General features: G+C 43.7%; 1 protein-coding gene across 14 annotated transcripts in view; it reads left to right on the top strand.

Annotated features, from left to right (window-relative positions):
* MAPK10 (mitogen-activated protein kinase 10) overlaps positions 1–19589 on the top strand; it is a 355889-nt gene that overhangs the window by 76104 nt on the left and 260196 nt on the right. For 3 of the 14 annotated variants that reach the window (XM_089670550.1, XM_089670560.1, XM_089670558.1), the window contains exon 2: positions 7122–7261. The exons of the other annotated variants lie outside the window; for them this stretch is intronic. In XM_089670550.1, coding sequence (XP_089526676.1) covers positions 7259–7261 — 3 coding nt within the window. In that variant the 5' untranslated portion in view covers positions 7122–7258. The remainder of the gene's footprint in view (positions 1–7121; positions 7262–19589) is intronic. 14 annotated transcript variants of the gene reach the window in all.

The raw sequence follows: 19589 nt of genomic DNA, 5'->3' as shown, positions 1-19589 counted from the left end.
ACAAACAATTATGCAAGAACAAATGTCTAAGGTGTGATAGACCTAACTGGGACAGGGCTTTTGGAGGGGACTATGGGGTAGCCTTCTACCTACTGATTATGGTCCATGGAGGAGACCAGGGATTTTGTCTGCTTCTCCTGGGCAGGGCATGGAGGAGAGCTGGCTCCTGAAACCCTTTGACTGGCTGGGATATACCAGGATTATCGGTCTGTTGGAAGGGTTTGGAGGGCAGGAAGCACTGTTTAGTGGTTGTACCTAGTCTGGGTGCCAGGCGGTCCATCACATAAGGTTTGGATCTGATTGGTAGCAATGAAGTTCTAAAGCAATCAATAGATGATGCAATTTTCTTTCCTTCAACCAGGCGTCCGCAATGAAGATAACCATTTTTGATGATTCTGTTATGATTAGTGGGAATATTTATGAAGGCTTGGTGTGCTATATGGTAGAGATGGTGGCAAGTCTGTGCCTTGCCAGTTTATTTATTATATACTAGTTTACCAGGTAGCTGATACAATGTTATGGTCTTCACACCTGACACCTCTCTGGTCCCCCACTGGCACTCCTGGCTCCTCTCCATTGCTGAGTGCCCCCATAGTAAGCTGCTTGCTATGGGGGCACTCATGTGTGCTTGCTCCCAAGCTTGTGCTTGCTCCCAAGCTGGCTCTGTGTGTCCATTGATACACAGAGCATGGCTTGGCCCTGCCCCTTTCTCACTGGCCCTCCATGAATGGAAAGCTTATGACTGTTATTGAAAAGATGAGTGGCTGTATTGGTCACTGATTTTTTATTTTAGTTTATTTTTTTAATGTCAGGAATGTTTATTTGTAAATATTGAGTTATTTATTGTTTTCACTTTAACAGATGGAAATAAACAAGTGAGATCGGAAAATTTTCGTTTTTCATTTAGTTGCATAATAATTCTACACACTAATAGTTTCCCAATAATTTTGCACATATAGATATTCTCATTAAAAAAAACAAAACCTCATTTTTACTTTCTTAAATATTCAGGTTTGAGTTTTATTAACTAATTAATTTAGGATTGACTGAGAGCACTGTAGTTGTTCAATAATGAAACAAAAATACAACTTATCTTACTAAATGTGTACACAGTGTATGCATGTTCTTTGCCACCCTAAACCTGTTTTTCATAATTCTGCAAGGTACGCATGGTTTTACCATCCTCAACCTGTTTTGCATATTTGCTTCTAATTTTGCATTTGTTTAGTAAACTGCAGTTACTCTCTGTCGGATTATTTGGTTGATTACCTATTCTGTTACACTACTGTAATGCTAACGCAGCACGCCGCAGGCATTGTGGAGACATCCTCCAGTAGAGCAAATGAAACTATATAAGTGGCACATAGATATAGGTCTTTCATGTGTTCACTCTCTGATCCTCCCCTTCTTCCAGTGTCCCCTCTTATCCCCTGATAAGGGGATATGGGTATGGAGTCACTCTGCTCATGCGCAGCTTGGTGTGTATTGCTAGAGAGATTTTTTTTCTTGGAAGAGTGCATATGATCAGCACAGTGCCAATCAGCACTGTCCAGACAGAGGTCAGGGGTTCTGCATCCTGCTAGAGCAGAAGGAAAACTCCTCCTACAAGCTTTAACCAGTGCTCAGCTGGACACTGATAAAAGTCACAAGACTGCTCTAACTGCAGATGAGAAAAGGTATTTAGCAATTTATATTTGCTAAAATCTTTGCCCTTCCATGTTCTGCCTACTGTGGGTGACCAGACAGAGTGAATGCGGGGTCCTGGGTTTAGTAGCACTTTAACACTAAATATTCAGATTTGTGAGTAAGATTTGTGATATAACTGTTTCTCTTTCCTCTATGTCTGTCTTAATCAGTAAATTTACTATGATATATAGGAAATTAAATCAATATCAAATCATTTCAAATAGCACACATAAAATATGTCAAGGTGTCATTTTTCTAAAGGTCAATTGCTAGTATAAAACTTATGGGAATGACACTTTCTGTTGTATATGCACTTTTTATAATTTTATTGTGCCAAGAATAAATAGATGTTAAATACAGTGGGTTGGCACCTCTTTTCTTTTAACACCCATTTTTACAGTGAGTTGTCATCATTAGAAGTATGCAACATTGCAGTGACCTTTTACAAATACCTTTTGATGTATATGGTTTATCAATTTGGTCCTTTAAGGCTAGTTCTGCATAATGTGAATCAGGCATGTGACTGTTTTATGTTACTGCAATGGATCAAATGCTTTTGCTTTATTAGTTCTCAACAGCCAAGTTTATTAAATAGATTTTCAATGTGAAAAAAGAGGACCCTTTTCATAGTCCCTCTAATATAGAGAAGTAACCTCCCACATTTCCCTCATAACAACTACTAATTTCAGTTGAGAGAGCAAAAATGCTTTTCATTTTTTAAAGTTATTTGCACAACACCATTCCCTCTTTCCCTGTCAGAAAGGGGGAGATTTACTGAAACTGGAGCACTCGGAATCTGGTGCAGCTGTGCATGGTAGCCAATCAGCATCTAACTTCAGCTTGTTCAATTAGGCTTTGACAATAAAACCTGGAACCTGATTGGATTCTATGCAGATTTGCACCAGATTTTGCACTCTCTGCCTCTAGTGAATAACCCCCAAAATGTCAGTCAGAATGGTCATTTGAAATTAAAGCCACTTTGTGAAAGTTGTATACTACTGGAACATTGTCTAAATAAAGTATTTTTCTCACCATTGATGCATCATTATATTAAAATGCCAATGTATACTAACTGGCTTTACAAAGACCTGAGCTTTATTTCTAAAATATATTGTTATTTTAAAAATATTGAAATAAAAAAAGCTATTGAGCCCATACCACCTAATCTTTTGGAGACTTTTTGATTTGTTAGTGGGGCCACTTATTACCTAGCTAATGAATGAAATGACCTCTGAATAATATTTTAAATTGGTATACAATTTTCTTACTATCTCTAAGTTGACAAAATAGATGCATGGACAAATAATTATCAAAGGACTTATATAGGAAATGTGGGCTAACAAGATAATATCTTGTTGCCCATAATACCAATCAAAATACTATTTTAATGGTCAACTCTGCACTGCAAAAAGGACAGTTGGAAACTGATTGGTTGCTATGCTCAACAAAAAACATTTGTAAACTCCCCTTTCATGCACAGGTCTCTACATCCAAAGTTGTAGCTATTGGATACTGTTAATATGTGTTACTTTAGGGCTATTTTGTGCATGTGGTTGTATTCTTGTTATTGCTGCACACATTACATCATCTTTTGTCATTCCTGCTTATAATAGCACAGAACATTGACTACAGTACAGATTTTACTACTTTATTTAGTGGCCATATTGTGCTTACAAATACTGTGATAACAACAAAATTTTATACCACAGGCTATTAGAACAACACTTAAATAGTGTATCTCCCTGAGGAACACTAGCCTGGGGACATTAAACAAAGCACTGGTTTTCAGGTAGTGTAAATATACCTTATTTGATATCAATAAAATCCACTGTGCCCAGCAGGATCTAATTAGATGCCTAGCAGCTTTAAAAAACACTGCCAATTGTTCTTGTAAAATATTTGATGACAATAAATGTGATACAATAAAACAAACATGGACGGCATTGTTTTATAGTATTTTTGGAGATGGAAACATTAGTCAGTTTAGAAGGATTTCACCTAACTGTCCAATTAAGGTAGATTAGCATCAGGGGACCGATCTTCAGGTTTTGTTTTCCCAGTTAAAGGTGATGATAGATAATAGGTGGCAGATGGACTTGCATGCACAATCTGTTACTTGAAGGGTCTTTCTCTTTACAGATAACCTCATAGATATGCACACTTATATTGCACAGGAATGCTTGCATTTGTAGTCAATGTTGTCTCACAAATACATTATCTATTGACTAGGAAAAACCAACATACCAATAGAAATTTCACTGGACATCTGCAGGGTCTGTAGGTGCCCATTAACAGTAGAGATCTGCAGGATCGATGATGATTATTTACTAGGCATGAATAGTAAACCTCTTAATTATCTTCTGGTACTAAACTGTGGAAATTGCCCCCTAACACTACAGACCTACTATGCAAAATATACTGTATATATATATGTGATGGCTTTTCTATTCAGGGCAAAAAATTACAGAATTTCATGCAGATGGATTTTGCATGAGTTTTAGTTTCTAATCCTACATACTGTAACCTTTGTATGTCACAAGATACAGTCATGGATTAAAGCTCCATGAGTCTCGCACACATCCTAGAAAAACAGCATGGACATAGAATTATCACTTGTGTTAAGGTAAATTTGTCACAACCATGGGGAATACACTGTGCACACAATGAAAAGATACATGAGTAGAGGTTACCATCAGTGAAAACCACATGTCAACATGGTCAGTAAATCATAAGTTTTGGACAGACTAGACTTACATGCAAACCTTGAATTTTCCTCTATACCTCCCACCTCCGGAGCTTCTGTATGTGTTCTTCAGTCTGATGGATATCAACAGCGACCAATAGGACAAAAGCCAAGCTCAACCTTTATAGGAAAAGTCCACATTTACATTTATAAAGTTTGCTGCTTTTATCTCTAAAACTACTAGGAAATTTGGCATGCTGTTTTCTTTAAAGGTAATCTCTGATCATGCATAATTTTCAACATATTTTCAGACTGGTTTTTCCATGTACGTTGGAGGTTTATTTTAAACCTGTCTTAAAGCAGCATTGTGCAAAAAGTATTTGGGAACTAACTAAAGAAAATGGGATAGTCATGATGTCTCCGGGAACAATTTCAGGCCTGAAAGTTTAACCCCCCTCATTTGTACAGAGAGTGTATCTGGAAATAAATTAAAGGGCCTATGCAAAACCCACTTGAAGGAGGTTGAATGCATATCAAAGGGAGGTCAACTGCAAGTCAAATGCAGTGGTCAAATTGCAATGAATTTCAAATTATTTTTGATGCATCTCAAACTGATGTAATACCGATGCCAGCAACACAAGTCCAAAAATCATTGATATAGGCTCTGTTAATACCAAACTGGTAATCTTAAGAATACTTTTCTTGCCTAATTAGGACAACAGTATGGCATACACCCTCAACACAGAGCTTCATAGTAGGGAACCTGTGTTACAAAAAACTTTCTAGAAAACAAATCTTGTTTGTATGATTAATTAAATATATTTTATTTTATATTTGTTCCTCTTTTCCTGTGCAATTGAAAATCCTTAAATACACATATGTGACTACTGGGCTTATATGTGAAGAAAATAATATATAAAGTGGAAAAAAAACAAAAGCAGCAACAGTATTATGAGATATAACTCACAGTTCAAAACATTAAATACACATCTGTTACCCTAATAACAACCTGTGCTAAAAACAAATATATACAGTACACAAATATTAAAAATGTACATGCTATAACCACAGTGAGAAATATAAGTAAAAACATTTCAAATGAAGTCAAAATTAATAAAAGTCCAATAGTGTATCCACCTTAAGTTGGAAATCCTCTAAGGCGCTGAGGAAACTCATACAGTGAAGTGCTGTAACACAAAAAGAAGCACCAAGGTGATCCACCACCTAAATGATATTACGTTTACCAGAGGGTTTTGACTTTCTAACAAGAGAAGTCAAAACAAGCATGGGTGTATCATGGACTCCACTAGACCTCCATCCACATCCAACCTCATGCATGAACCAACCATGCATGGACCTATTGCCAGAGTTTCATACATGCACTTTGTTTATTCTGCTATATAAGTGCAATATTTTTTATTCTGAGATTTTTATAAAGATTTACACCATGTAGAGCATTCTTTTTCGCTTTGAGTTTCCATGGAAGGATATAGATTTAACAGAATAATTAATTTCCAGGTCCTTCACTTAACTGGCTGTTCCATACATGAGGTTGGATGTGGATGGAGGTCTAGTGGAGTCCATGATACACACATACTTGTTTTGACTTCTCTTGTTAGAGAGTCAAAAACCTCTCGTAAATGCAATATAATTTAGGTGGTGGGGTCACCTTAGTGTCTCCTATGGAGTTACAGCACCACAGTTCACAGTTTTTAAGCACCTTAGAGTTTAAATTTAAGGTGGACATACTATTGGACTTATTAATTTGGACTTCATTTAATTTTTTTACTTATACTGCTCGCTGTGGTTATATGGATGTACATTATTAATATCTGTGTACTGTATATATTTGATTTTAGCACAGGTTATTATTAGCGCAAGAGATGTGAATTGAAAATCCTTACCTCGGCCCTTTATTTCCTTGTGTTTTTTGAGCTGTCATTGCAGATCCAGCACAGGGCAAGGCAGTAGGAGGTTATATTTGCAGATATGCTTGCCATACTTTGATATATTAATGGTTAGTGTGTATGGATGTTTGAGATGCACTTAATGGGGGTTATTTACTAAAACTGGAGAGTCCAAAATCTGGTGCAACTGTGCTTAGAAACCAGCTATAAGGTTTTAATGCCAAAGCTTAATTGAATAAGCTGAAAATAGAAGCTGATTGGCTACCATTTACAGCTGCACCAGATTCTGATTACACTAGTTTTAATAAATCCCCCTCAATATGTGCTTACCATTAATTTGTCTTTACCTTGCAGTTGCCATGAATTTGCATTGGCTAGTAGTGTACAAGGGCTTTTGAAATCAGGTTGAGACCAGTATGTGCTTTACTTTAATTCCTCCATACCAGTCAATATGAATGCATGACAAAAGCATAATAATTTCAGGATAAATGGGAAAAACACCTATGTACACTAGTCTTTAAATGTAAAGCTGTTCTCTAAGTCTGGCAACTTATCAGAATGTTTTTTGACAAAAAATTAAAAAGGGAAATATAAAAAAACAGTCTTTTGTGAACCTTCTCATGGTCATCATAACTTTATTGAGGAATACAAATACGTCAGATGGTGTACCACGTTAAAATCCATAAGTTGTTTGTAAAAAAACTAAGTGCCAGGACTATATCCTGATATGTGGTTAACTTCAAAGCTCAATCATGGGTAAAAAAATATAGCAGTGTATTGCAATAACATAATATTGCTCTGGGAATTAATTCATCTAGAAAGTATCACTATTTCTGTTTGGATAGGATGTGCCTGTGTCTGCCACTGAAAATCAATTCTCCATTCCCTTCTGACATCTCTGAAGAATCTAGGGATCGGATTCGACATACTAAGATGTTTGTGCAAGAGAATATTGAACTGGACTAAGCACTGTTCATCTTAAATGGTAACTGTAACTGATCATTTTTTTTTATAAAGAGCTTTCTTCTAACTGGCGTATTTTATTTTTGCATGCAATTGATGTGTAAAACAGCAGTACAGATTTCCATTGACTTTGCTTAATTTACACTTTTTTTACGACATTCAGAAATAGCCCAATCCAACATAAACACTAATTAAAATTAAACCATGTAAAATATTTCTTACAATTCTTATCAGCTGCAGTCAGAATCTTGTATATTTCCAAATCAGTTGGCTTCAGTATGCTGGTTTTATAATACTTTGTAAAATAAAAAATAGATACCCAAACATATGCTATTGCAAAAAACACTTATATTAAAATTTTCAGTGAATGAAGTATAAAGGATATGTTCACCTTTGGGAACATGTTACATGTTCCACCCCTTATCTGGGTAAAATTTTCCCATTGGCAGACTGATTTAGGTCATATAGTAGATCACCATCCGCTCCATAAACACACAGATACCATAATAGCCAAATTCATAGATAGCAGTATGTATACACAAGTAATGTACTTCTCGCCATCTCCTTAGTGTACACTAGGCTTGACTCCAGTAAACCACGAGTAGTTCCAGGACAGTACCGCTAGATGGCATCGAGATCCATTTCTCATATGCAGAGCACATCAGCGGTAGTGGAAGTCCAGTCCTGTCTACTGTATGTATGGCTGGAGGTGCTGGATGCCCAGACGTGTGATGGAGGTCGGACAAGACGGCCGCAGGACGCGGTGTCGTCACGTGCAAAGAGTGCATAGGGAGGTACAGTCCAACATGTTTCACCCAATCAGCTTGGGCTTCTTCAGGGATCCTTAAATCGGTCTGCCAATGGGACAATTTTACATGGATTGCTATTGCCTGACAAGCCTTATTTTGCAAATGCAATCGGACTTTCAGGCGTCCTATAATTATTTATCACATGTGGTTTTAGGGCAACCGGTCCCCAATTTGACTCCTATCTTTACCACATGGGACATTATCTAGTTACAACTATTTATACTGCTACTTTAATATATTGGTTCATCACCCCATGTGCCTCCACATTGTACCTTTAGCTTTTATCGCCCCCCCCCCCAGTTTGTATGTCTGAGGATGTATGAGCAGCTGCTAAGGTGACTAGACAACGTTGTCTTTTTTGAATTGGGGAAGTAACGGTGGTGGTGTGCTCAGCTTCTGTGTGTATAATTGTGCAATGCACATTTGTTTTTTTCAATAAAGCTTCGATTAAGCTGCATGGTCCCATATGAAACTACCTTCTAGGGGTATTCTTTCTCCCCATGCATATAAATATTCCATGATCAACTGTTAGTGGTATTATACCAAAGTGGAAGCAACTGGGAACAACACTAACTCAGTCACGAAGGGGTGGGCTACGTAAAACGACAGTGGGGTCAGTGCATGCTGAAACTCACAGTCCGCAGAAGTCGCCAACTGTTTGAAAAGTTAATAGCCTCCAAACGTCATGTGGCCTTTAGATTAGCACAACAACAGTGCGTAGAGAGCTTCATGCAATGCAAAGCATTGGATGCAGGAGCGTAAAGCACTCTGCCACTGGACTCTAGAGCAGTGGAGACATGTTCTCTGGAGTGATGAATCACATTTCTTTGTTTGGCAATCCGATGAACGTGTCTGGGTTTGGCTGTTGCCAGGAGAACGGTATTTTCCTGACTGCGTTGTGCCAAGTGTAAAGTTTGGTGGAGGAAGGATTATGGTGTGGGGTTGTTTTTCAGGGGTTGGGCTGGGGCCCTTAGTTCCAGCAAAGGGAACTCTTAAGGCTTCAGAATACCAAGACATTTTGGACAATTTCATGCTCCCAACTTTGTGGGAATAGTTTGGGGATGGCCCTTTCCTGTTCCAACATGACTGCGCACCAGTGCACAAAGCAAGGTCCATTAAGACATGGATGAGCGAGTTTAGGGTGGAGGAACTTGACAGTCCTGACCTCAACCCAATAGAACACCTTTGGGATGAATTAGAGCAAAGACTGCGAGCCAAGCCTTCTCGTCCGAATTCAGTGCCGGACCTTACAATTGCGCTTCTGGAAGAATGGTCAAACATTCCCATAGACAAACTCCTAAACCTAGTGGACAGCCTTCCCAGAAAAAATTTAAACTATTATAGCTGCAAAGGTTGGGCCAAGTCAATATTGAACCCTACGGACTAAGACTGGGATGCCATTAAAGTTCATGTGTGTAAAGGCAGGTATCCCAGTACTTTTGGCAATGTACAGTAATGAATCTGCTTGCCCGTACATCCTGTATGGGCAAGCAGATATACTGACAGGTCTGTAGGAGACCTGCATGGCACTAGCAATCTTTTGATCACTGGTGCAATGCTTTATAGGCTCCTTACACATAATATTATAAATGTACACATTTTTTACCTGCAAATAAAAATGTGCATTTATTATTTTTTGTCAAAAAGTGAACTTATCCTTTAAACAGTGCAAAAATAGTAGTGAGCAGAGATACCCATTACAAAAAAACCATTGGGCAAATTAATTAAAAGCTGATTTGTTATAGGTTACTACTGGATATTGCACAATGCTACAACTTAATAATAAATGTGCCCAATCTTTTCTTATATTGTATGCAGGGTATTTTGTTAATTGGGTACATTTTCTGATGCCGCAGATTGTGACATGCAGTGTTAATTTTGGCATCAAATTTGGATTTAGTTTTAGTCATAGTCTTTTGACTAAAAAGCCATTTTAGTTTTAGTTGTATTTTAGTCATCTGAATTGTTTTAGTTTTAGCTGTATTTTAGTCGATAAAAATCTTCAGTACATTTTAGTCGACTAAAATCTAATGGGTTGCGTTAAATTGTAATGCATTATTTAAGCCTTTCTCTAGAATTGCCAAACTCATTATCTACTCCTAGAGTAAAAATCTAATAACATGTTATTATTTATGGTATTAAGGTTTGAACAAACTACACAGACACAGATTTAGTTGTTGTGATATATGACGTCTTTATAAATAAAACCAAGTTTCATAAACAAACAAAAATATTGCTTTTTAACAGTGCAACTTTAAAATATAAAAAACAAAAAACTGTAAACTCCATTGGCTGTAATGCAATTGCACATATTACCAACATTAAATAATAAGAAAAATAAGAAAAGCCCTTTTCTTAATTTTTTTTTAGCAGCTTGCTGGATGCCCCCTACTTATTCTTATGTGGTAGTGCAGTGTTAATGTTAACATCAAATTTCGATTTAGTTATAGTCCTTTGACTACTATGCCATTTTAGTTTTAGTCATATTTTAGTCTTTTGACTAAAATGCCATTTTAGCTTTAGTCATATTTTAGTCATCTGATTTGTTTTAGTTTTAGTCGTATTTTAGTCTTTTGAATAAAATATCATTTTAGTTTTAGTCGTATTTTAGTCATCTGATTTGTTTTATTTTTAGTCATATTTTAGTCAACTAAAATAGTGTTAATTTGGTCGACGAAAATATTTTTGTTTTATTTTTTCATGTTCATGTGGTAAACTGAATCCACTATAGACAGTATTCTCTTTGGTGCTTTTAGACCCTATTACATATTCTTTATTTAACTTATGGTGTGCTCAACAGAGTGGAATAGGAAATATTCAGTAAAGTTAACTACCAGTTAACTGTGTGAAGTAAACAGGCACCTGCGGGCACTGTAGAAATCAATTATCTCTACAGTTATTGGCCTTCTGGGTTCTCTCAGCTTGCCATACACACATAAATGAAGCTGCGACTAACTCACTGGGGAACCACAGGCCAACTATGAGTCTAGAGTGTGCCTACCATTCCATTTTCCTACATAGCCCCTTATTTCAGTTACATAAAATTATCTATTTGCTTAAATGTACTTGAACAACTGGAACAAAGGTCACTTTGCTTCTTTCTACATAAGTGGTTACAGCTGACACCTTGTTGACCCAAAAGACTTTATGTGACTATAATGTTAAATAATGTGTACTGTACGTATTTGATAGAATTTAAGCTTTAGAAAAATCTAATGAACTCAGTATTTTTAAAGCAGTTGTACTCTTTTGCATTTAAAATAATTTCCTGCAAAAAAGAAAAAAAGGAAAAAGGATTAATGATCAGCTACCTAACCTGGTTCTCTTTTAATGGCTTTTTAAAGAAATATTAGCTACAGATCAATAAAATGAAGGTTGTGTGGTGCACTGCAGAGGCATACTGTGTTTGTCCTATAAGGAATTATTAGTGCTCTCCAGCAGCAGCACAGGAAGAGGAGCAGATAAATTGAATTTAGTAGCAGCAGAAATGGCAAAATAAAGCTGATGTTGTACGGTAGCCATTCTGTGTTATGTTGGAAGACTCCATTTATTACCTGATTTTAATTACTTTGTTAGATTGATTTACTTGCTGTTTATGGCCTGGAGCTGTTGCAGGAGGACATGCTTTTTAATGGGAGATATATTTGCTCACTGGCAAACTTAATACAGTTGTAAACACTAGTGTGACTTCCTTAAGATTCACAAAAAGGTAATGGAAAAGCTTAGTTAACAAAATAAGGGAAAAAAACAGTTACATTTTTTTATTGACTATAATGCCAAAAAATTATTGATGCTTCTCGAAATTTTTGAGTTCAGGTGTTTCCAGTGAGCGTTACTAATAATGCTACAGCATCAGATAGCGTAGACATTTGTGTGCTGTCAACCTGCTGGCAACAGTTTGGGATTTTTTTTTCATATATAGCCAATCAAATCTGTTATATCTTTAAATAAGAATCCAATATCCACCCCCTACTTTTGAAACACCTACATTCTGAAGGATATACTGTATATGGGAAAAACCCTCTTGCTAAGCAGATACTAACTGGTGGTTTTAATAAAGGTTGTGAGTAATATGCCAACAGCATTGTGCCAATAATACTTATTTTTGTTTACTCCTAAGTCCCAGTTAAAGTAGAACTGTAGGCAATCAATGAACAATATTCTGTATATAGTGCTTTTCAGGCAATGCAAACTGGAGTCCCCTGAACCCACCCACAGACTGCATAGGAACTGTAATTATTAAGGATACTTTATGTAATTTGAAAATTACGTAGGTGGACTTGATGGATCCTTCCCCCAGCTGAGAGATGATTTTTTTTAGTTGGTTTGAGGCATGTTTCAGCTAAAAGAGAACTGCTAGCTAGAGATGACTTTTAACAGATTTGGATGTAAGATTATTAGCAATGGAGGTACCTATACCTTCCACTTTGTGTACTTCTTATGGGTCAGTGAATCATCAAGTAATTAGAGCAGTTATTTGTAAAGAAGTTGGCACAGGTATGACAGATTCCTTTTGATATTACCACCTTTTTCGTTGTTATTAGAATACTTACACATTGGAAATATTTTTTAACCATATTTTTAAAAAAGCCAATTATTATTATTGTTATTTATTATCATCATCATACAGGATTTAAATATTGCCACAGTGTGCACAGCTCTTTGCATAATAAAGGGAGACTATATATATATATATATATATATATATACAGTATATATATAAAAAACTAACCATTCAGTTGTATCCGACATTTGGCGATTGCATGAACTGTTACTCATAAGTGACTTTTTCCATGAATTCTCTTAGCAATTATTTTACAGAGTAGGTTGCCAGTAGAGATGAGCGAATCGAACATGGCGAAGTGGAATTCGTTTCGAAGATCAGGAAAAATTCGATTCGCGCCGAATCCGAAAATTAGCAAACTTCGGATGCACGAATCGAATTTTCCCAAAAATGGCGGCGACATGTGTGGTGACGGAGCGGGGATCTCTGGGAAGGCGCGCAGACAAGGCGCGCTGACCCATAATGCATTCATTCATGACATGTGATCGCATTAGCCAATCAGCAGCCAGCCAGCCAGCACTGTGTAATGGTGGTGTTAGGAATGGACTGGCCAGCAATGGTGGGACTCACCTGCCTTTTGATCTGCAGTACCAGGGCTGGCCAGCGGGTGCTCCCAGCAATCAGAGACTCAACCTTTCAGCCAGCTAACACCTGGAACTGATGATGCTGGGGTATTTAAGGGATGGCCAGACCCACAGACTCTGCCTTGGTGTTGTGTTTGTCCTGGGCCCTGTATCTGTCCTGCATCCTGTTTCTGTCCCTCTGCCTGACCCTCTGTACTACGCTGCTTGTTACCTGTTTTGATCTCTGGCTTGTGACCCTGACCATCCCTCTGCCTGACCCTCTGTACCACGCTGCTTGCTACCTGCTGAACCTGGCCTGTGACCCCGACCATTCTCTGCTTGCTCCCCCTGTACCTACCTGCCCAATTGATATTGACCCGGCCTGCCTGACGACGCTTGCTTGTATGTACTGTTATCTGTGGGTGGTTGGTTTGGTTTGTTTGCACTGTATTATGTTTAGTATTGCACTGCGTTTATGTTTGTATGGTTAGTGTTAATAAATTATATTGTTTATCACATATCTGAGGTCTGCGTTTCCCTGCATCAGTCACACACCTCTGGTCATACCTGGGAGCCCTGACATTACACCAAGGCCAATCCTGACCAGAAGTGGCTGCACAGGGAAGCCATCTTGGCTTGTTGATGGGAAGGATGGATCTTGATGAGGTTGAATATTTATATCTGCTAGTGTTTGATGACAGGGAGTATGCTTATCAAACTCTGAAGGAGTATACCCGGGATGAACTGCTAGAATGTATACGGCTCGCTCATGTTCTAGTAGATCAGGGCACAGAGTTCTCTGAGGTGCAGCCTTTGATTGAGGTTTGTGCTGAGTTGGTTTCATCTGGTTCCCCCGAATGCAGGGATGAATTTTTGCCACCATTTAGTGCAGACCAGGTAGAGTCCCTGGTGTGGTTATTAGAGGATGATGTGGGTTACTTTCTGGAGCGTTATTCCACATGTTCACCACAGACACTAAGAGATTGTATAAACGCAGTGCAGTCATTGACCAGACAGGCTTTGTGTAAGCTCAGCTTTGTTCAACCCATACTGCAGACATGGACAGACTTGTTGCACCCAGCCTCAGTCAGCTTACAAAGACCCCGTCCTGCTTCTAATCTATTTCCTCAAAACTCTATTCCTGCATTCCCAACAGCTCCTCCTGCCCTGCTATCTACCGCATGTCAGTACCCTGTTCCCACTCGCTGCACCTATCCTGCCTTTAACCCTGTAAAAAAGCCCTCTGTAGCAACTGCTCCCTCTCCTGTTCCATCCTCCAGTTCTTCTCTGTCTCCAGCTGCTCCATTCGTTTGCAGACCTGCGTTTACTTGCAGTGCTCCAGTAGTTAAAACCAGAAAAAAGCGAAAATTCTTTCCAACCAATACCATCCTGCCAGTATCCAAACCGGTGAGCCTGCCTTCCGTGGTTCAGCCTGAAGTCTCTACTCAGCCTGAAGTCTCTACTCAGCCTGAAGTCTCTACTCAGCCTGAAGCCTCTACTCAGCCTGAAGCCTCTACTCAGCCTGAAGCCTCTACTCAGCCTGATGCCTCTACTCAGCCTGATGCCTCTACTCAGCCTGATGCCGGTACGCAGCCTGATGCCTCTCTTCAGCCTGATGCCTCTACTCGGCCTGATGCCTCTACTCGGCCTGAAGCCTCTACTCGGCCTGAAGCCTCTACTCAGCCTGATGCCTCTACTCAGCCTGATGCCTCTACTCAGCCTGAAGCCTCTACTCAGCCTGATGCCTCTCCTCAGCCTGATGCCTCTCCTCAGCCTGATGCCTCTCTTCAGCCTGATGCCGGTACGCAGCCTGATGCCTCTCTTCAGCCTGATGCCTGTATGCAGCCTGATGCCTCTCTTCAGCCTGATGCCTCTACTCGGCCTGATGCCTCTACTCGGCCTGAAGCCTCTACTCGGCCTGATGCCTCTACTCGGCCTGATGCCTCTACTCGGCCTGAAGCCTCTACTCGGCCTGATGCCTCTACTCGGCCTGAAGCCTCTACTCGGCCTGATGCCTCTACTCGGCCTGATGCCTCTACTCGGCCTGAAGCCTCTACTCGGCCTGAAGCCTCTACTCAGCCGGACGCCGGCATTCAGCCTGATGCCTCTACCCAGCATGATGAACTGATCCAGCCTGACGATCCTATTAGGCCAGTTGACTCGATGCCCGCTGTTGATCCAGATGATCCGGTACCTGATCCGGTGCCCGCTGTCGTGCCTGTTGACTCGGAGCCCACTGCCTTGCCAGATGACGCGGTGCCCGCTGTCGAGCCAAATGACCTGATGCCTGGTGACCCAGTGCCCGCTGTCCAGCCAGACGATCCAATGTCTGACCCAGTGCCCGCGGTCATACCAGTTGACTCGGAGCCCACTGCCTTGCCAGATGACGCGGTGCCCGCTGTCGAGCCAAATGACCTGATGCCTGGTGACCCGATGCCCGCTGTCCAGCCAGACGATCCAATGTCTGACCCAGTGCCAGCGGTCATCCCAGTTGACTCGGAGCCCACGGTTGTGCCTGGTGACTCGGTGCCCGCCGCCCCGCCTGGGGGCCTGAGACCTGTCGTTCCGCCTAAGGGCCCGAGACCTGTCGCTCCGCCTGGGGGTCCGGCGCCCGCCACTCTGCCTGAGGGTCCGAGACCTGTCGCTCCGCCTGGGGGTCCGGCGCCCGCCGCTCCGCTTGAGGGCCCGAGACCTGTCGCTCCTCCTGGGGGTCCGGCGCCCGCCGCTCCGCCTGAGGGCCCGAGACCTGTCGCTCCGCCTGGGGGTCTGGCGCCCGCCGCTCCGCCTGAGGGCCCGAGACCTGTCGCTCCGCCTGGGGGTCCGGCGCCCGCCGCTCCGCCTGAGGGCCCGAGACCTGTCGCTCCTCCTGGGGGTCCGGCGCCCGCCGCTCCGCCTGAGGGCCCGAGACCTGTCGCTCCTCCTGGGGGTCCGGCGCCCGCCGCTCCGCCTGAGGGCCCGAGACCTGTCGCTCCGCCTGGGGGTCCGGCGCCCGCCGCTCCGCCTGAGGGCCCGAGACCTGTCGCTCCATCTGGGGGTCCGGCGCCCGCCGCTCCGCCTGAGGGCCCGAGACCTGTCGCTCCGCCTGGGGGCACGATGCCTGTCGCCCCGCCTGGGGGTGCGATGCCTGTCGCCCCGCCTGGGGGCACGATGCCTGTCGCCCCGCCTGGGGGCACGATGCCTGTCGCCCCGCCTGGGGGCACGATGCCTGTCGCCCCTCCTGGGGGCCCGGCGCCCGCCGCCCCGCCTGGGGGCCCGACGCCGGTCGCCCCGCCCGGGGGCCCGGTGCCTGCTGCTCCGCCCGGGGGCCCGATGCATGTCGCCCCGCCCGGGGGCCCGATGCATGTCGCCCCGCCCGGGGGCCCGGTGCCTGCTGCTCCGCCCGGGGGCCCGATGCCTGGCGCCCCGCCCGGGGGCCCGATGCCTGTCGCCCCGCCCGGGGGCCCGGTGCCTGCTGCTCCGCCCGGGGGCCCGGTGCCTGCTGCCCCGCCCGGGGGCCCGGTGCCTGCTGCCCCGCCCGAGGGCCCGATGCCTGCTGCCCCGCCCGGGGGCCCGATGCCTGTCACCCCGCCCGGGGGCCCGGTGCCTGTCGCCCCGCCCGGGGGCCCGGTGCCTGCTGCTCCGCCCGGGGGCCCGGTGCCTGCTGCCCCGCCCGGGGGCCCGGTCGCCCCGCCCGGGGGCCCGGTGCCTGCTGCTCCGCCCGGGGGCCCGGTGCCTGCTGCTCCGCCCGGGGGCCCGGTGCCTGCTGCTCCGCCCGGGGGCCCGGTGCCTGCTGCTCCGCCTGGTGGCCCGCTGCCTGCTGCTTCGCCTGGTAATCCGATGTGCCTCTGCCCGGAGTCCTGCCCGGAGTCCTGCCCGATGTGCCTCTGCCCGGAGTCCTGCCCGATGTGCCTCTGCCCGGAGTCCTGCCCGATGTGCCTCTGCCCGGAGTCCTGCCCGATGTGCCTCTGCCCGATGTGCCTCTGCCCGGAGTCCTGCCTGATGTGCCTCTGCCTGATGTGCCTCTGCCCGGTGTGCCTCTGCCCGGTGTGCCTCTGCCCGATGTGCCTCTGCCCGGAGTCCAGCCCGGTGTGCCTCTGCCCGGAGTCCAGCCCGGTGTGCTGCTGCCCGGAGTCCTGCCCGGTGTGCCAGTCTTTGATATCCCGCCAGTTACCAGACCCGGGCGGTGGAACATTTTGCCCAGCTAGGACTGTTTGGAGCGTCCTGAGGCCGCTCCTTGGGGGGGGGTACTGTTAGGAATGGACTGGCCAGCAATGGTGGGACTCACCTGCCTTTTGATCTGCAGTACCAGGGCTGGCCAGCGGGTGCTCCCAGCAATCAGAGACTCAACCTTTCAGCCAGCTAACACCTGGAACTGATGATGCTGGGGTATTTAAGGGATGGCCAGACCCACAGACTCTGCCTTGGTGTTGTGTTTGTCCTGGGCCCTGTATCTGTCCTGCATCCTGTTTCTGTCCCTCTGCCTGACCCTCTGTACTACGCTGCTTGTTACCTGTTTTGATCTCTGGCTTGTGACCCTGACCATCCCTCTGCCTGACCCTCTGTACTACGCTGCTTGCTACCTGCTGAACCTGGCCTGTGACCCCGACCATTCTCTGCTTGCTCCCCCTGTACCTACCTGCCCAATTGATATTGACCCGGCCTGCCTGACGACGCTTGCTTGTATGTACTGTTATCTGTGGGTGGTTGGTTTGGTTTGTTTGCACTGTATTATGTTTAGTATTGCACTGCGTTTATGTTTGTATGGTTAGTGTTAATAAATTATATTGTTTATCACATATCTGAGGTCTGCGTTTCCCTGCATCAGTCACACACCTCTGGTCATACCTGGGAGCCCTGACAGGTGGAGCTATAAATTGCGGCCATCTTACAATTCTCCATTAGCCTCCGGTCATTCAAGAGAGACAGACCTGTCTGTATTAGGGACAGAGTTAGGGCCAGAGAGACTTTAGGGCCACAGAATCGTTACTTAGGGACACAGAATCGTTACTTAGGGACACAGAATCGTTACTCAGGGACACAGAATTGTTACTCAGGGACACAGAATTGTTACTCAGGGACACAGATTCGTTACTCAGGGACAGACACAGAATTGTTACTCAGGGACACAGAATTGTTACTGAGGGACACAGAATCGTTACTCAGGGACACAGAATTGTTACTCAGGGACACAGAATCGTTACTCAGGGACACAGAATTGTTACTCAGGGACACAGAATTGTTACTCAGGGACAGACACAGAATTGTTACTCAGGGACACAGAATTGTTACTCAGGGACACAGAATTGTTACTGAGGGACACAGAATCGTTACTCAGGGACACAGAATTGTTACTCAGGGACACAGAATTGTTACTCAGGGACACAGAATTGTTACTGAGGGACACAGAATCGTTACTCAGGGACACAGAATCGTTACTCAGGGACACAGAATTGTTACTCAGGGACACAGAATCGTTACTCAGGGACACAGAATTGTTACTCAGGGACACAGAATTGTTACTCAGGGACAGACACAGAATTGTTACTCAGGGACACAGAATTGTTACTCAGGGACACAGAATTGTTACTGAGGGACACAGAATCGTTACTCAGGGACACAGAATTGTTACTCAGGGACACAGAATTGTTACTGAGGGACACAGAATCGTTACTCAGGGACACAGAATCGTTACTCAGGGACACAGAATTATTACTCAGGGACACAGAATTGTTACTCAGGGACACAGAATCGTTACTCAGGGACACAGAATTGTTACTCAGGGACACAGAATCGTTACTGAGGGACACAGAATCGTTACTCAGGGACACAGAATCGTTACTCAGGGACACAGAATTGTTACTGAGGGACACAGAATTGATACTGAGGGACACAGAATCGTTACTGAGGGACACAGAATTGTTACTCAGGGACACAGAATCGTTACTCAGGGACACAGAATTGTTACTCAGGGACAGACACAGAATTGTTACTCAGGGACACAGAATTGTTACTCAGGGACACAGAATCGTTACTGAGGGACACAGAATCGTTACTCAGGGACACAGAATTGTTACTCAGGGACACAGAATCGTTACTCAGGGACACAGAATTGTTACTGAGGGACACAGAATCGTTACTGAGGGACACAGAATCGTTACTCAGGGACACAGAATCGTTACTCAGGGACACAGAATCGTTACTGAGGGACACAGAATCGTTACTCAGGGACACAGAATTGTTACTCAGGGACACAGAATCGTTACTCGGGGACACAGAATCGTTACTGAGGGACACAGAATCGTTACTGAGGGACACAGAATTGTTACTCAGGGACACAGAATTGTTACTCAGGGACACAGAATTGTTACTCAGGGACAGACACAGAATTGTTACTCAGGGACACAGAATTGTTACTCAGGGACACAGAATCATTAC

This window comes from Staurois parvus, unplaced genomic scaffold, assembly GCF_062004578.1.
Source record: "Staurois parvus isolate SC_StPar_1 unplaced genomic scaffold, SC_StPar_1.0 ptg000091l, whole genome shotgun sequence".
NCBI lineage: Eukaryota > Metazoa > Chordata > Amphibia > Anura > Ranidae > Staurois > Staurois parvus.
Note: the sequence above shows the minus strand (reverse complement) of the source record. Positions and strands in the feature narration are given on the sequence as shown.